Genomic DNA, 15,632 nt, shown 5'->3' with positions numbered 1-15,632 from the left:
CTTTTGTCATTTGGTTTTACCGACTAACTTATATGCATTTCAAAAGCAAATGCCTCTGGAGAACACACACTAGACTTCTTTGAGGAATATTCAGCTCCTGGCTACATCCATCAATGGACTTCTGTAGGCTTTGTTGTAAGACTTTTCTTATGTTTTTATTGTCAGGGACAAATTAGATTCTTCCCTTTGCAAGGTCAGATTTTCTTTTGAATTTTTTGTAAATTGATTTGCTGGGTGAATTTGTTTTTTTTTTTTTTCAGCATATATGAAAGTCATATTTCACACTAGTCACAGAATGCTTTTTCTCACAGAGAATATGTTTAAAAAATATAACAGTTTATCTGTCATTTGGTATTTGAACATTTACTGTTATATTATGATATTATTATGAACACTATCACATATTATGATAGTTCAAACACTATCACATATTATGATAGTGTTTGAACATTTGAAAGTGTTTTCTAACCTAACGTGTGTGTGCTGTTTTCCTTATTTCAGCAATCTAAGTGGCATTATCTGCTGCTTGACGGATATAATTGAACGCCAGTTACAAGAACATCTCTCAAGGAATAAGAATGCAGACTTCTTTTCAATAAGGTAATAAAACTTTGTTTATTATAAATTAGATTCTTATGGAACAAACATTAGTTTTTGACTGGTATTTCTCAGGATTCTTCCACATCTAGTCATAAAATTTCTTTGTCCTACATCTAGTCATAAAATTCAGTTCAACTGAATTTTATGACTAGATGAAATAGCTGTCTTGACATGATTGAATTTGTGATGCAGTGTGCAGGTTGCGTTATACATTCAAACATTCAAAATTCACACACTGAGTCATCCAGATAATAGCTTATTGTCTAGTAAGGTACACAAAAGACTGACATTTTCACAATTAGAATTAGCAAAATTGAGAGAAAAAATTATTTGTTTTTGTTCAATTACTGTTACTACCCAAAATTCTGCAATGATGATTTCAAAAAAAAAATGTGTTTTTTATTCTATCATATCAGGATTTTTCTTTAATTAAAAAAAACGTGAAGATAGTTTTCCTACAATTGGTTATATTTATTATTCTGGCATTTTTCCCTACAATTGGTTATATTTATTATTCTGGCATTTTTCCTACAATTGGTTATATTTATTATTCTGGCATTATGAGCTGGCTAAAAAATGAAACCATATGATCTTTCATGCCAGAAAAAATATATTTTTAATTTGATTAAAAATTTATTGAATGAGTAGTGCCAGATGTTATATTATCTTAATGTTTAACATGGCCATAAATATTGTAGTCCTTCTTCACCAAATCGCAGTGCATATTGATGCATTTATCACATTGGGAATGTCATCAGAACTCCCTTCTGTGAGACAGAGGCAGCCATCAGCCATACCTCTCAATGAAATTAGCATTAGCGTCAGCATATGATGCAAGAAAGCATGCTTATACAGCATCAGGAAAAAAAAAAAAAAAAAAATCTCATTTCATCCATCCATTTGCTCCAAAAGTTTTTTAGTTCTTGAATTTATTTAAGCTATCAACTTCCACAACGACAGAAGGTAGTTTGCTCCAACAATCAACCACCTGCTGGCAAAAGGAAAATTTTGGCACATCTATTCTGCGGTGCCTCTGTAGCCAGGTGGCCAGGAGCAGCAGTGTGTAAAACATGCTTCTTGATTAGACTGGGGTTCGAGCCTGTGACCAAATACAGAGGATGCGGAAAGGTCAGGGAATGACCACTGCATATCCCCGGAGCAGTATGGCCTTAGTTGCTAATACTCCTAAAAACCAAACAACAACAACATTCTTTTGGTGAGTGCCCAAGTTTCACTTCCATAAGTCATGGTGGGGAGTATACATTGGTTCATTATTTTACGTTTCAGACAAACTGGGATATTGCTCCTCAGTATGTGACTATATTTCCTGAATGCTATCCATACAAAATTTATTCTTCTCTTGACTTCCAGCCATTTATCATTATTACAGCTAATGACTTGTCCCAGATAAGTATATGAATCAACCTTTTCAATTACTGCTCCTTCAATGATTATATCCCTTTCTGTGGCATACTTGTTCATCATTACTTTTGTTTTAGCCATATTCATCTTTAGTCCAAAATCCTTACTAACTGTGCATAACTGATTAAGATTTTCCTCTAATTCTTTGGGATCATATCTTATGATCACAATGCCATCTGCAAATCATAAATGGTTTATGTACTCTCCATTCACACTGACTCCTTTCTGTGACTAGTCTAATCTTCTGAAAGCTTCCTCAAGGGCAGCAGTAAACAACTTTGGAGATATTGTGTCTCCTTGTCGAACTCCTTTCTCAATTTTAAATTTGCTACTGTCTTTGTCTAGTCTAATAAAGGAGGTAGCATTCTCATATATTTTCTTTAAAATCATAATATATGGGGTATCCATGCCTTGTCTTTCCAGTGCCCGAAACATTGCCTTATGCTGTATAGAGTCAAATGCCTTTTCATAGTCCACAAATGCCAGGCATAATGGTGTTTTATATTCGTTTGCTTTCTCCATTAGCTGTGATATTACATGAGGTGATTCATAGTTGAGAATCCTGTCCTAAAGCCAGCTTGCTCCTTCGGGTGATTCTCATCAAGTATACTTTCTAATCTGTTTGTAAACTTTTGTGAACAACTTGTAGATAAAATAAAATTTTATTTTATTAATATATAAATAAATAAATATATAAATAAATAAATAAAATAAATCTTCGCTCTACAGTTTTTCCATGCCAATGGCATATGTAATAATTTTATTTTATTTTTATTTTTATATTAATTATCGGTTACGTACTAGGCATTATGCGGAGGAGGTGCATTTTGCTGCTTCTAATGATAGCTTTATATTTATTTTTCATTTCATTCTAACTTTTAAAGCCATTATTCAAATATAAATCAGGTGGTAGTAGTGGGTTTGATGTGCTAAAGCTGCTCCTATACTGCCATTCATATTTTATTTTATTTTTTTCTGTCTATATAGACTGGTTAAGCTTACATTATGTCGGTGGTGTGGCTCTGCTCTAGAGTTGTTGTTGTTGTTATTTGGTTTTTAGGAGCATTAGCAACTAAGGCCATATTGCTCCAGGGATATGCGGTGGTTGTTCCCTGACCTTTCCGCGTCCTCCGTATTTGGTGGTCATGGGCTCGAACCCCAGTCCAGTCTAATCAAGAAGCATGTGCTACGCACTGCTGCTTCTGCCCACCTGACTACTGAGGTGCTCTTGCTCTGGAGTGCTGGTCTGTTCTGTTGTTTATTTCTTGCTGCATAAGGACCACTGCTATGCAAATCCTCTGCATTTGTGGATCGATTGGGGGATGGAGGGGTGGTTCGGTTCACCTTTGCAACAATTTTTTCTAGCGATTGAAATGCAGCGATTCCAAGACCATTATTGGCCTCGTGGTTCTTCGTCGATATGGGGCATAATGGTCAGTCTAATATTTTGTTACTTTGTTTTATTTTAATAGTTCGTTTTAGTCCCGTTTTGGTGATATTTCACGTCTCTCGGAACTGGTACCTTACAAGGGGGGTGCTGCTATATTATATAATTGGCTTTATATTTTAAATTTAAAATGGATTTGTTATTAATTGGGTTTAATTGAACTTCTAAATTATTTCGGCTACAGTTTCAGTCTTGTTACCTTTACTTTTCCCCTCCCTGTTGATTTAATTTTTACGTTAATTTTTCGCTGTACAGTTTTGCCATGCCACTGGCATATGTAATAATTTTATTTTATTTTTACAACTAGGTCGCGATTAATGCGTGTTTGAATAATGCGATATTCGATTTAGTGCGAATTGTATAACGATACTAGGTCTCATTTAATGCGAACCACAATTCAGTTAATGCGAGGCTATTATCGTATTAGCCGATTTGCCTCGATTAGTCCCACATTAGATGCTGCTACACTTGTTTATCTTCACGTGCGCATGTGCTACTGCCTGTTGTGTAATATATGTTAGTTTTTGTGATTTGTTTTAATTGTTTTAAGAAGTGCCCTTAACAAAATGGACAAAAGGAAGATTCCTTTGGATAAAACCACTACAAGTGCAAAAAAGAAGAGGGTTGTTATTAGATTAGAGCAAAAAATCTATGTGATTGAATCGACATGAACGCGGTCATAGCAACTCTAAAATAGGACGACATGTTGGAATGCCTGAATCTACAGTACGGAATATTATAAAACACGCGGGGGAAATAAAAGAAAAATGTAAAGTTGCATCAGCTTTTTGTGGTTTGCAAACATCTACAAGGAATTGAAGTATTACTGTGATAGAAATGGAGTGTCTTTGAACTGTATGGATTGAGGATTGCAACCAAAAATGCATTCCCCTTATCAGAGCAGCCATTCAGACAAAAGCTTTAAATTTGTTTAAGAGAGTAGAAGAAACATTTAGTGCAAGTGCAGGTTGGTGTGATCGATTTAAAAATAGAGTTTAGCTGCATAATGTTAAAATTATCATCGCATTTGAATATCCTGATATTTTAAAAAAAAATAATCGGAGATGATGGATACACTGATCAACAAATATTTAATGTGGATGAAACTGGTTTATTCTGGAAAGGATGCCTTCCAGAACTTACATTTCTAAGAAAGAAAAAACTCAACCTGTATTTATAGTGTCTAAAGATTGCCTAACACTTTTATTGGGAGGCAATGCTCAAGGCGATTTTAAATTGAAACCTATGCTTGTTTATCGGTCTCCAAATCCTCGCGATCTAAAATGCTATAACTACAGATCACTTCCAGTTATTTGGCAATCAAATAAGAAAGCATGGGTAACCCAAGCTGTGTTTTCACCGACTGGTTTTCAAGCTATTTTTTCCCAGCTGTTGAAAAATATTGCAAGAAAAGCAACATTGCATTTAAAGTTCTACTAATTTTGGATAATGCTCCAGGTCATCCAATTACACTCGGTTCATTTTGTGAAAATGTAAAAATAATTTTTTTGCCGCCAAACACTACACCTTTGTTGCAGCCCATGGATCAAGGGACCATCGCAACATTTAAAGCTTACTACATAAGAAAAACATTTGAATAGGCAATTGCTAAAACTACAGGAGACGATGCAATTTCCTTAACAGAGTTCTGGAACAATTATAACTTCAGACATGCAATAGAAAATATTCAGCATGCTTGGCTACAAATAACTGGAAAGAACGTGTGGAAACGGCTACAAATAACTGGAAACAGCACATTTTGCCTCATTGTGCAAATAGTAGTGGTTTCAAAGAAACTGTTATAGAAGAAATAACAAATATTGAAAGAGAACTTGATTTGATGAATTAGAAAATGGCAATGTTCAGGAACTGCTCAGTTTACACTCGGAAGAATTGACTGATGATCTCCTACTTTTAGATCAACAAAGAGCATTTGAAGAAGCTGACATTGATGCCGAAGAACGAGCTAATGTGAAAGTGAAGGAGTTCACTTTCAAGAAATCCGAAGATATTTTTTGAGATGTAGAAGTCGTGAAGCAAAAAATTATGGATGCTTACCTTAACCTCGATCGAAGCATGCAAATTCGCTGAGATGTGGATAAAGCACTCTGCATCTACCAGCATATGTACGAAGATTCAGTCTACGCTGCTAAAATATTTCAAAAAACAAAGTTGTTTTCGTCAGTGTAAGCTTACCTTTAGGAATCATATTTAGAATTTTTTTTGTTTTTATTTTGCTTTCTATAATTAGAGTACTATATGACTTTGTTAATAATAAATTTAAATTAAGTATATTCTTTTTATCATTTACTGTAATATTTCATTAATAAACATATAAAATCTTATGTTTAAAATTTTTCATTACCTATTTTCATCGAGCTGGAACCAATTACCATATTTTACACATAATTATAACTTCGAATAGTGCGAATTTGAATAATGCGACTACTTCATGGAATTCATTAGTCACACTAATGGCGACCTAGCTGTGTTTTTATATTAATTATTGGTTATATATATATATATATATATATATATATATATATACAGTGCTTTTTTTGAGATGGTACGCAATCGTGCGGTGTACCTGCACCTTTATTAACAGTGACGTGTGACATTTGGATGCAGTGCACTTCAAAATTTGTAATATTCCGTAAATTTTTTTTCACGTTTACTCACTATTCAAATAGGTTTAAAATTATTTAACTAAATTTGCATTTTTCACTGCCTATTGTTAAGATATTTTCTACATAAAACTGTATAACTATTTTCATAATTCTAAATTACTCGGTTGGACCTCTGTTTAACGAAATCCTTTTATAGCGAATTATTTTGAATTCCCCTTGGAAGTAACGTTTAAAATAGTTTCCGTTGAGCGAAGAAAACTTTCGTATAGCTAACGGATTAGGAGAGAATTAACTCGGTATGCACTGTTCGCATTTCTGGCCTTCAGGCAATTTAGGCAATTAGTGCTGCTGCGCGAATTAAGAGAGCTAAAGTGATTACCATTATGCAACTTAGTGGTACCTGGTAAAACCTATCCGACCACCTGTCCCACATACGGAGAATTCGCGCTAGTCAACAGTGAGCAGATCAAGGGGTATTCCCAATGGGCTCTGGTCCACCTTCTACTGCAGTGGTGTTCAAGCATTTCCCGTACTGGGGCCATATTCAAAAAAAATTCTAAGTTAGATTTCTTTATGCTGATGTAGTTGATTTTCCAGGCGGGCCGTAGGTTGGACACCGCTGTGAACGCTGTGAATCAATTGTAAGTGCCCCGTTCGAGAATTAGGAGAGAGCAATTTTCTTTTACCTCGAAAAATAATCATGTTTTTTTTTGCAGATGTGTGTTATCGACATTTTTCCGTAAATTTTCCCTATCTCTGTTTACATGATCACAGTACTTGAATATCTGAATGACACTAACATTTTGGACAGTTTCAAAAAAAAAAAAAAAAAATTCAAATTTAGGAATTAATGACAACATCGATGACGAGCGAAGGAAAATGAGGACAACAAAGGTTTAAACCTTCTAAACAAGAATTGTTGCCATTTGATGAAAATGAAGTTAGAAAATTGTCAATTAGGTTACAGTTAAATGAACAAGATACAATTCATGGATTTTGGGAATACCTAATTGCATTTGATGGACGCTTTGAGTATGATACCAATTTCATCGAGTCAATGTGAACGAGGATTTTCACAAATGAATCTTATCGCCAGCCCAACAAGATGGTAGATGACTTTCATCAACCGGTGAAATACCACCACTCTGCTTATTGGAGGCTTGAAGTGGTGAAACCCATGTTTAGACTCTAGAGCAAAGTTTCCGGCATCCCCCTCGCCCCATACTTCTCCTTCAACCCATGCACGGTACTAAGTACAATAGGTTTTGATACCTTTCATGTTTGGGGTTTTCATAAAAAAAAAAAAAAAAAAAAAGCTTCGTTGATGACAAAAATAGTTTCTTCACTATTGTTTCTTAAAATATTGCAGGCCCCAGCTGACCCGTTTTGATCCAGCAAAATATGTCGATTCGTGGCTGCTTCGGAAACATCATTCAGCAACTGATACACAAAGAGGAAGAATAAAAATTTGGAATATTCTTCAAAAACTTTATGAAATTAATTTTATTTATGTTATTTATTTTTACTTATTATTTTTAGGGTCCGTATCTAACAAAAGACTCTTATAATGTCACTCGGTTGTCTGTCTGTCTGTCCGTCCATCTGTTGCAGCATTGTATCTCTGGAACCACTCAACCCATTGACTCGAAATTTTGCATGTTTTTGTACATCATGTGGGCCAACATAATGCCATACTGATCGTTGACAAAAATTTGTCTGAGAAATGGAGGGGTAAAATGTGGGGGGGGACAAAAATGTCGACAACCTATAGCTTATTATACACCGTTGGAAAGAGCTCAATGAGTACGTTTAAAATATTTTTAAAATTAAAAATGGCAGCACCAGACAGGAAAATGTGAGTAATTTTTGTGCCTCCCCTATTTCCGTCGCTAATGGAGCTAAAAATTTAAAAATCACATTAGTTATGCGTTATTCGATGCTTATCAAGGGAAAACTATTCCAATTGAAATCAATCATTTACTTTTTATGTTAAAATTAAAAAAAAATTAAAAAATTATTGCACTTCAATAGTGAGCTCCTTTGTACTAAGTAACTCTCCTTTTGGTGACAAAAAGGTTGCTAAATAGTTAGTTAATAATTCTGTAAAGGTCATTTATAAATTTTGAGACGAAATGTATTTTTTTAAAAATTTTCAAAGTCGGAGTTGTCCTGACAAGGAGCTACTCAGAGCCAGTGTTGAGGCGCCGGTGGTGGGTAGCACCTGTGCGGAGCCTTGCGTGGCCCTCACCTGCCAGTCACTTCTCCCCCAAGAGTTTAATCACTTCTCCAGGAAGAAGTCGGAGTCGCTTCTCCCACCATTGTCATTCACAACAACTGGAAACACTCTAATAGACAACATTTTCATTAGTTCCTTGGTTTTAGGCCAAGCCGGGGTACCGGAAACTTTTTTTCAGTTACCATAAAGCTCTCTATTTGAGATACTACACTAAGGACCATTCGTGACTATGGACCCTTTCATCTGGAGTGCCCGGCACTCAGTAGTTGACCGATTTATTTACTTATTTTACTCACATTTAATTATTCTTTTATATACTTGAATAATAAATTTATGCTTAATAAACTGTGTTAATATACTAAATTTGTTGTTCTTAATCCAAAAACATTACTAATAAAGTAACAATATCAGGAAAAAAATTTTTTCAGAGTACTTTTCATATCCTTTTTAATTTTAAATTTTTCCTCATAGCAAAGAATGAGTACCGGCACCTATTTTTTACAAAAAAAAGCACTGTGTATATATATATATATATATATATATATATATATATATATACACATACATACAGAGGCTATACCCACTTATTGCCGTTTCCTCCTATGATTTAGGCGGCTGGCCCTAGAAAAAGGCACAGAGATAACAGGATGAACAGCACTAAGTTATTCTTATTAATATTTTTATTCTTATATATTTTTATTTTATTAATTCTTGCTATTATCTCAGCTCCCTTATTGGTTCACTGTGATAGCGATCACTGTTCCGTTTGCTCTTTGTTCGCCATAATTAGTGTTACTAGTAAAGTAATGTTAGCACTTTGCCCTTTAATGACTACTAACTTATGCGCCTCCGTAGCCAGGTGGGAAGGAGCAGCAGTGCATAGCACACGCTTCTTGATTAGACCGGGGTTCGAGCCCGTCGCCACCAAATATGAAGGATGCGGAAAGGTCAGGGAATGACCACCGCATATCCCGGAGCAATATGGCCTTAGTTGCTAATGCTCCTAAAAACCAAAAAACAACAAAAACAACTACTAACTTATGTAGCCATTATGGTCGTTGGGTACTTTCTGCATATAGCAGTGTCCCAGGTCCATAATAATTATTCTTTTTATTAATAACATCTTAAACTGTTACTTCCTGTAATACACACACACACACACACACACACACACACACACACACACACACACACACACACACACACACACACACACACACATGTATATATATATTTATATAAATAAATAATGTGTGGTTTGTAAAATAAAGTGTCTGTGAAAATGGAAATGAAAAGTACACACGGTGCCTGAACTAAGAGAAGTTTAAGGGATAGTCGAAAGTGGAAGTGAAGTAGTGGTTAAACAGGTGAAAGAATTTGAAAAACCTAGTACAAAAAATGAACTGGGACTGAGGAAGCAAAAAAAAAAAAAAAAAAAATTGTATAAAAATGTAAAATAATAAATAACAAAGAAATAAATAAGTAAATAACACTGTATTCAGCTATGGGAGGGGATTTTTAGCAAGAGGTCGAATCAGGGGATGGAAAATATGCAAATATACGCGCTTCACGTACATTGTATTATATTTCACATTACACTTTCGTAAATTTGTATTTATTTTAATTTACATTATTAACTTTATTTTTACACTGTGTAGGGACTACTTCGTCTACTAGTATTACAATAAAGGCCGCATTTTTGCTCCCCCTTTTTTCTAATACTACAGAAACGCAGTGCCTGATACATGGTTATGAGTAGCCCCCTGATAGATTTCGAGGCTGTGTATCATATTTTCATCTGCTATATTCAGATTTTGCATATTTGCATCCCCTGATTCGACCACTTGCTAAAATTGCTCTCCCATTTATTACTTATTTATTTCTTTGTTATTTTTCATTTTTATTTTTGTACAATTTTTTTTTTTGTTTGTTTGTTTACTTCCTCAGTCCCAGTTCATTTTTGTACTAGGTTTTACAAATTCTTTCCCCTGTTTAACCATTACTTCACTTCCACTTTTGACTATCCCTTAAACTTTCGTTCAAATCTTGCAGCCATTGTTTTTGTATAGAGTGGTAGGGAATTCAAATTTTTAATTGTGGTAACTAGGTAGCTCTAACGTAAAATTATATAGCATAATACGCATCACTGCATTTCAGATTCTATTAGATAGTGTAGTATTGACAATTAATTAATTAAATTTATTGATCTTATTAATTTAAAATATCATGCCCCAGACTAGAGCAGCAAAGCAATGGGCACAAAGTGGCAGGAGTGCTGTGACTCAGGGGAAAACTGAGGGGGCCAATTCTCCAACGCATCACAGCCTAAAAAAATGTGCAACTTGTGAAATGTTTACCGAACTCTCTGGAACAGAATATGCTCTAGCCAAGGAGGATGTCTTTGTGTGTGCCAGGTGCAGTGTCTAGAAATTAGGTGTCAACTTAGCATTCTAATGGGTGTCTATGAGAACTTGAGGTGTAGGGTAGATGCCCTCGAAGAAATTAATACGAGGGGCCCGTCAAGCTCTCATCTGCCCAACTCAACGCCAGAGCTCAATTCTGGGCATCAGGCAACACAGCGGCAATCTCCAAGGCAGAATACGCTGGTCCCACAGGAGTTAGTTATTGTTGGTGACTCTATTGTCAGGGAGATTGGAAATATATTGTGTAAATAGGATAGATGGAATAAGACCAGGGTATGTCTGCCAGGGGCAAAAGTTGATGACGTTGTAAAACATATATCTTTTAAAGGCACAAAGGTGATATTGTTGTACATGTTGGCACCAATGACATTAAGAGTAGATCTGCAGATTTACTTAACAAGTACAGGTCAATGTTGCAAAAAAGTCATGAGTTAGGGTTAAATTTGAAAGTGTCCGCAATTCCGGCAAGACATGATAGGAGGAAGTACATGATGAGAGCCTTGTCAATCAATTTAGCCCTGGCGGAAATGTGCAAGGCTCAAGAGGTAGAATTTTTTTCAGCCTGGTCTATGCTTGTTAACAGGAGAGACTGCTTCTATAGGGATGGTATACACCTAAATAGAAAGGGTTCAAGAATATTTACTGATGCTATCGAGGCAGTGTTAAGTGGGTCGGAAAACTGCTAGCTTGGGGGAATTCACAGACTAAAAGGTTAAAAGTAGCTGCAGGCAGAGGTGAAGGTGATTCTTGCACTACTTCTATTAGAATAAGCAGCAGCCTGGAGCGAGGGGTGCTGGGGGTTTCAGGGACTGATGGCAGTCATCGTGAAACAGGTGGGTATATGGGATGTGTTAGGGTAACTAAGAATAAGAATAGGTGCACGTATACTTGCATGTATACCAATGCTAGAAGTATAGTAAATAAAATTGATAAATGTGAAGTGTTGCTCAAGACATCAAAGATGGATATTGTTGGGATATCAGAGACGTGGTGTCACACAGATATTAAGAATGCAGAATTGGAATTTTGGGAGTACAATGTGTACAGAAAGGATAGACAGGATAGGAAGGTAGGAGGTGTTATACTGTTAATTAAGAAAAACATAAAATCAAAAGAAGTGCATTCAGTTGATATAGATGAACAGTGCACTTTTGAGTCAGTTTGATGTGACATAAGCACTGCAAAGGCAAAAATAAGAGTAGGAGTGTGTTATAGGACTAATGAGTACAATGAACAATTGTACAGAGAAATAGTGGGCTAGTAAATCAGAATGTCTTATAATGGGGGATTTTAACTTCCCAGATATTGACTGGAACTTGTGGATTGGTCACTCGCACGATAGTAAGACTTTTGTGGATTTATTGGATGATTGTTTTCTGCAACAGCATGTTCGAGAGGCAACCAGAGAGGGTAATATTCTTGATCTGGTTATCAGCAGTGATCATTCGTGTATTAAGAATTTGCAGATAAAGGAACCACTAGGTGGCAGTAACCATAGTGTTCTGATGTGGGATTTACTTAAAGATATAATTACCATCAGGGGTAAAGGAAAGGGTTTTTGCTTCTGTAAAGGTGAGTACAGTGGTCTCAGACAGTTTTTAAATTCTGTATAGGGGATCAACTGATGATGTTCCAAACAGCAAATTCTAAGTGGGAAGCATTCAAGGGATTAATTGTGGAAGCTACTAAGAGTTTCATACCTATTAAGAAATATTGTTCAAGGTTTAGGCCTAAATGGTTATCAAATGAACTAATGAGACTCGTGACAGAGAAGAAAAATGCATGGGATGCATATAAATTATCAGGCGACACAGAAGCCTGTGGCAGATATAAGCTAGTCTGTAATCAAGTCACAACAGAGGTTAGGTAGGCGAAGGCAGATTACGAGAAATCTTTGGCAAACGATGCTAAGAAAAACAGCAAGGATTTCTTTACTATTATAAACTCTAAAAGAAATGGAATGAATCTGATTGGTCCACTTGATGTCAATGATTCGACTGCTGATGATCATGCTCAGATAGCAAACAAACTGAATGAGCATTTTGCATCTACATTCACACATGATGAGTTATCAAGGTTTGAAAATGCCAGAAGGTTATCAAATTGTAGCAGGGTGCTTAATGATTTTGTAATAACTGAGAGCAAAGTGGAAGAGAAATTGTTGAAGTTAAACATTAAAAGGCACCTCGGGTGGATGAGATCTATCCAGTTATATTAAAGGAGGCGGCAAAGGAAGTAAACAAACCCTTAGCCATAATTATGAGAGCATCCTTGAACTCAGGGGAGGTCCCCATGGACTGGAGACATGCAAATGTATCCCCAATTCACAAAGGGGGATCAAAGGGTGACACGAGTAATTACAGACCAGTTAGTTTAACTCCTCTTCCGTGTAAAATAATGGAGTCACTGGTTAAAGATGCATTGCAGGATCATCTAGACAAGACTGCAGCAATAATTCAGACACAGCATGGGTTTGTTAAGGGAAAGTCTTGTCTGACAAATCTGATTGGTTATTAAGATTTAGTTACAAAGGAACTGGATGCAAAAAATAATTTTGATATATACTTGGATTTCAGGAAAGCTTTTGACACTGTTGCGCATTGAAGACCACTGTATAAATTGGAGCAGAATGGTAGTAAGGTTAAATTGCTACAGTGGATAAAAGGATGGTTGAATGGAAGAAGACAGAGGGTGGTAATCAATGGGTGCTGCTCTTCGTGGACTAATGTTATTGGTGGAGTCCCACAGGGTTCGGTGTTGGATCCACCTGTGGCTTACATCTTTTGTATATTTATCAATGATATTGATGAAGGTATACCAGGCTTAGTGTCGAAGTTTGCAGATGATACAAAGGTTGGCAGGGTTGTTAATGACAGTAATGGCAATGTGCTACTGCCACAGGATCTAGAAAATTTGGGAAGATGGGCTGAGAAGTGGCAACTGAAGTTTAACCTTGACAAATGGAAAGTACTGCATAGGGGTAGATGTAACCCCAGAGAAACGTACGAACTGTGTGGTACTGCACTTAAGGTGATAGAAAATGAAAAAGACCTGGGAGTAATTGTGCAGTCAGATTTGAAGTTTTCTGAGCAATGCAGACAGGCTGCCAGGGCAGGTCATGGGGTTTTGTCAGTGATATATAGGGATTTTGCTAGCGGGGAAGAGGAGGTGATTGTTCCTCTGTATAAGGTAATGGTCAGGCCACTGGTTGAGTACTGCGTACAGGTCTGGAGGCATCATTTTAGGAAGGATGTAGATTTGCTTGAGCGTGTACAGAGAAGAGCAACACGATTGGTGAGGGGAATGAAGGGATCCTCTTACCAAGAGAGGCTCAAGTTCCGAAAATTGCAGTGGCTGGAGACTAGGTACTTGCGTGGTGATCTGATTGACGTGTATAAGGCCTTGAATGGGTTGTGCACGCTGAATTCTGATGGGATTCTTCCACTTGTTCAGATTACGAACCCAAGGGGGCATAAATTCAAATTAAGGAAAGACACATGTAGAATAGATGTGTGGAAATTTGCCTTTAGCCATCGGGTGGTTAATTGCTTGAGCAAACTTCCATCTGTCATTGTGGAAGTTGATAGGTTAAATAGTTCAGTTTGTCCAGTTCTTTCTTAAATAAATTTAAGAAGGAACCGGACAAACATTTAGAGAGAATGGTTGTGTGAAAATTTTTTTTTTGGCTGATCCTGCATAAGCTCATACACTTGCTTTCTTGCATCACATGCCGCTACTACTACTACTTCTTTTAGTTCAGGCACCGTGTATACGTTTCATTTCCATTTTCACAGACTATTTATTTTACAATCCACACATTATTTATATCCTTTTGCTTTCTTTACTGCTGCACTGCACGTTTTGTAACATTACAATAACTTTTGTTTTTGTAATGCTCTAAGACATACAATAACTTTTGTTATTTTCCTTTTTCTGCTTATTTTGCTTCTTGCAAATATATATGCATATATATATATATATATATATATATATGCATATATTTCTGCATGCGTGCATGTATGAACACTGGGTTTTCTAAAAAGAAAATTCAAAGTTTTATATTTAAAACAACTCAACTTTATTCTTATTTTTACATAAATATATAATAACTTTATCATTAATTTGCTATACATAGAAGGAATAATTTGACTAGTTCTTAAAGGTCCATTTCATGGGCCCCCCTGTAACTGGTCTACAGATCCTCAGGGATCCTCGGACCCCAGTTTGGGAAATGCTGCTTTAGTGGATCCAATGAAAATTTTTCTTCTTCCTCTTCACATTAAATTTGGTCTAATAAAGAGTTCTGTAAAAGCAATGGGTAAGATGAATTTGAGAAGATTTTGTTACTAAGTGAGAAATTTCCAAAGGTCAGTGAAGCAAAAGTGAAAGAGGGAATCTTTGTGAGGTCTTAAATTCAGAGAGCTTCTGCAAGATGAAAACTTCTAAAAATGCCTCATTGTATTAGAACTAAAAACATGGCAGGCTTTCAAATGGCTGTGTATAAAGTTTTTGGGTAATTACAGGTATCCCACATACAGAGACAGAGTTCAGAAACTGCTCATTGCATACAAAGAATGAGATGTATATTGCTGAAACTTAATTCCTTGCATTTGCATTTAGACTTCTTTTGCGAAAACTTTGGTGAGTTACTAGCAGGGCGAACTGTTGAAGTTTCTGGAACAAATGAATGTTGGCAGACTACTGCTGGATGTTGCACATTTTTGTACATGTTTGAAATTGAAATTGTACATATCTTTTTTTTTATACAGTAGTGTATTGTGTTATTTTAATTATGTGTATTGAGTTTAAACTATAAAAGTGGTAAAAATGTAATTGTAGTTGCATTACAAAAACTACATGTGCTAGGGAAAACCAAG

At 35.9% G+C, this 15,632-nt stretch overlaps 1 protein-coding gene across 1 annotated transcript in view; it reads left to right on the top strand.

Annotated features, from left to right (window-relative positions):
• Window positions 1–15,632, top strand: part of LOC150083320 (focadhesin-like) — a 181,298-nt gene that overhangs the window by 54,528 nt on the left and 111,138 nt on the right. Inside the window, exon 4 of the mRNA XM_090378475.1 lies at window positions 502–600. Coding sequence (XP_090234601.1) covers window positions 502–600 — 99 coding nt within the window. The remainder of the gene's footprint in view (window positions 1–501; window positions 601–15,632) is intronic.

This window comes from Mastigoproctus giganteus, chromosome 7 (assembly GCF_048544385.1).
Source record: "Mastigoproctus giganteus isolate SK-2022 chromosome 7, ASM4854438v1, whole genome shotgun sequence".
Lineage (NCBI taxonomy): Eukaryota > Metazoa > Arthropoda > Arachnida > Uropygi > Thelyphonidae > Mastigoproctus > Mastigoproctus giganteus.
This window is presented reverse-complemented; position numbering and strand designations above follow the sequence as displayed.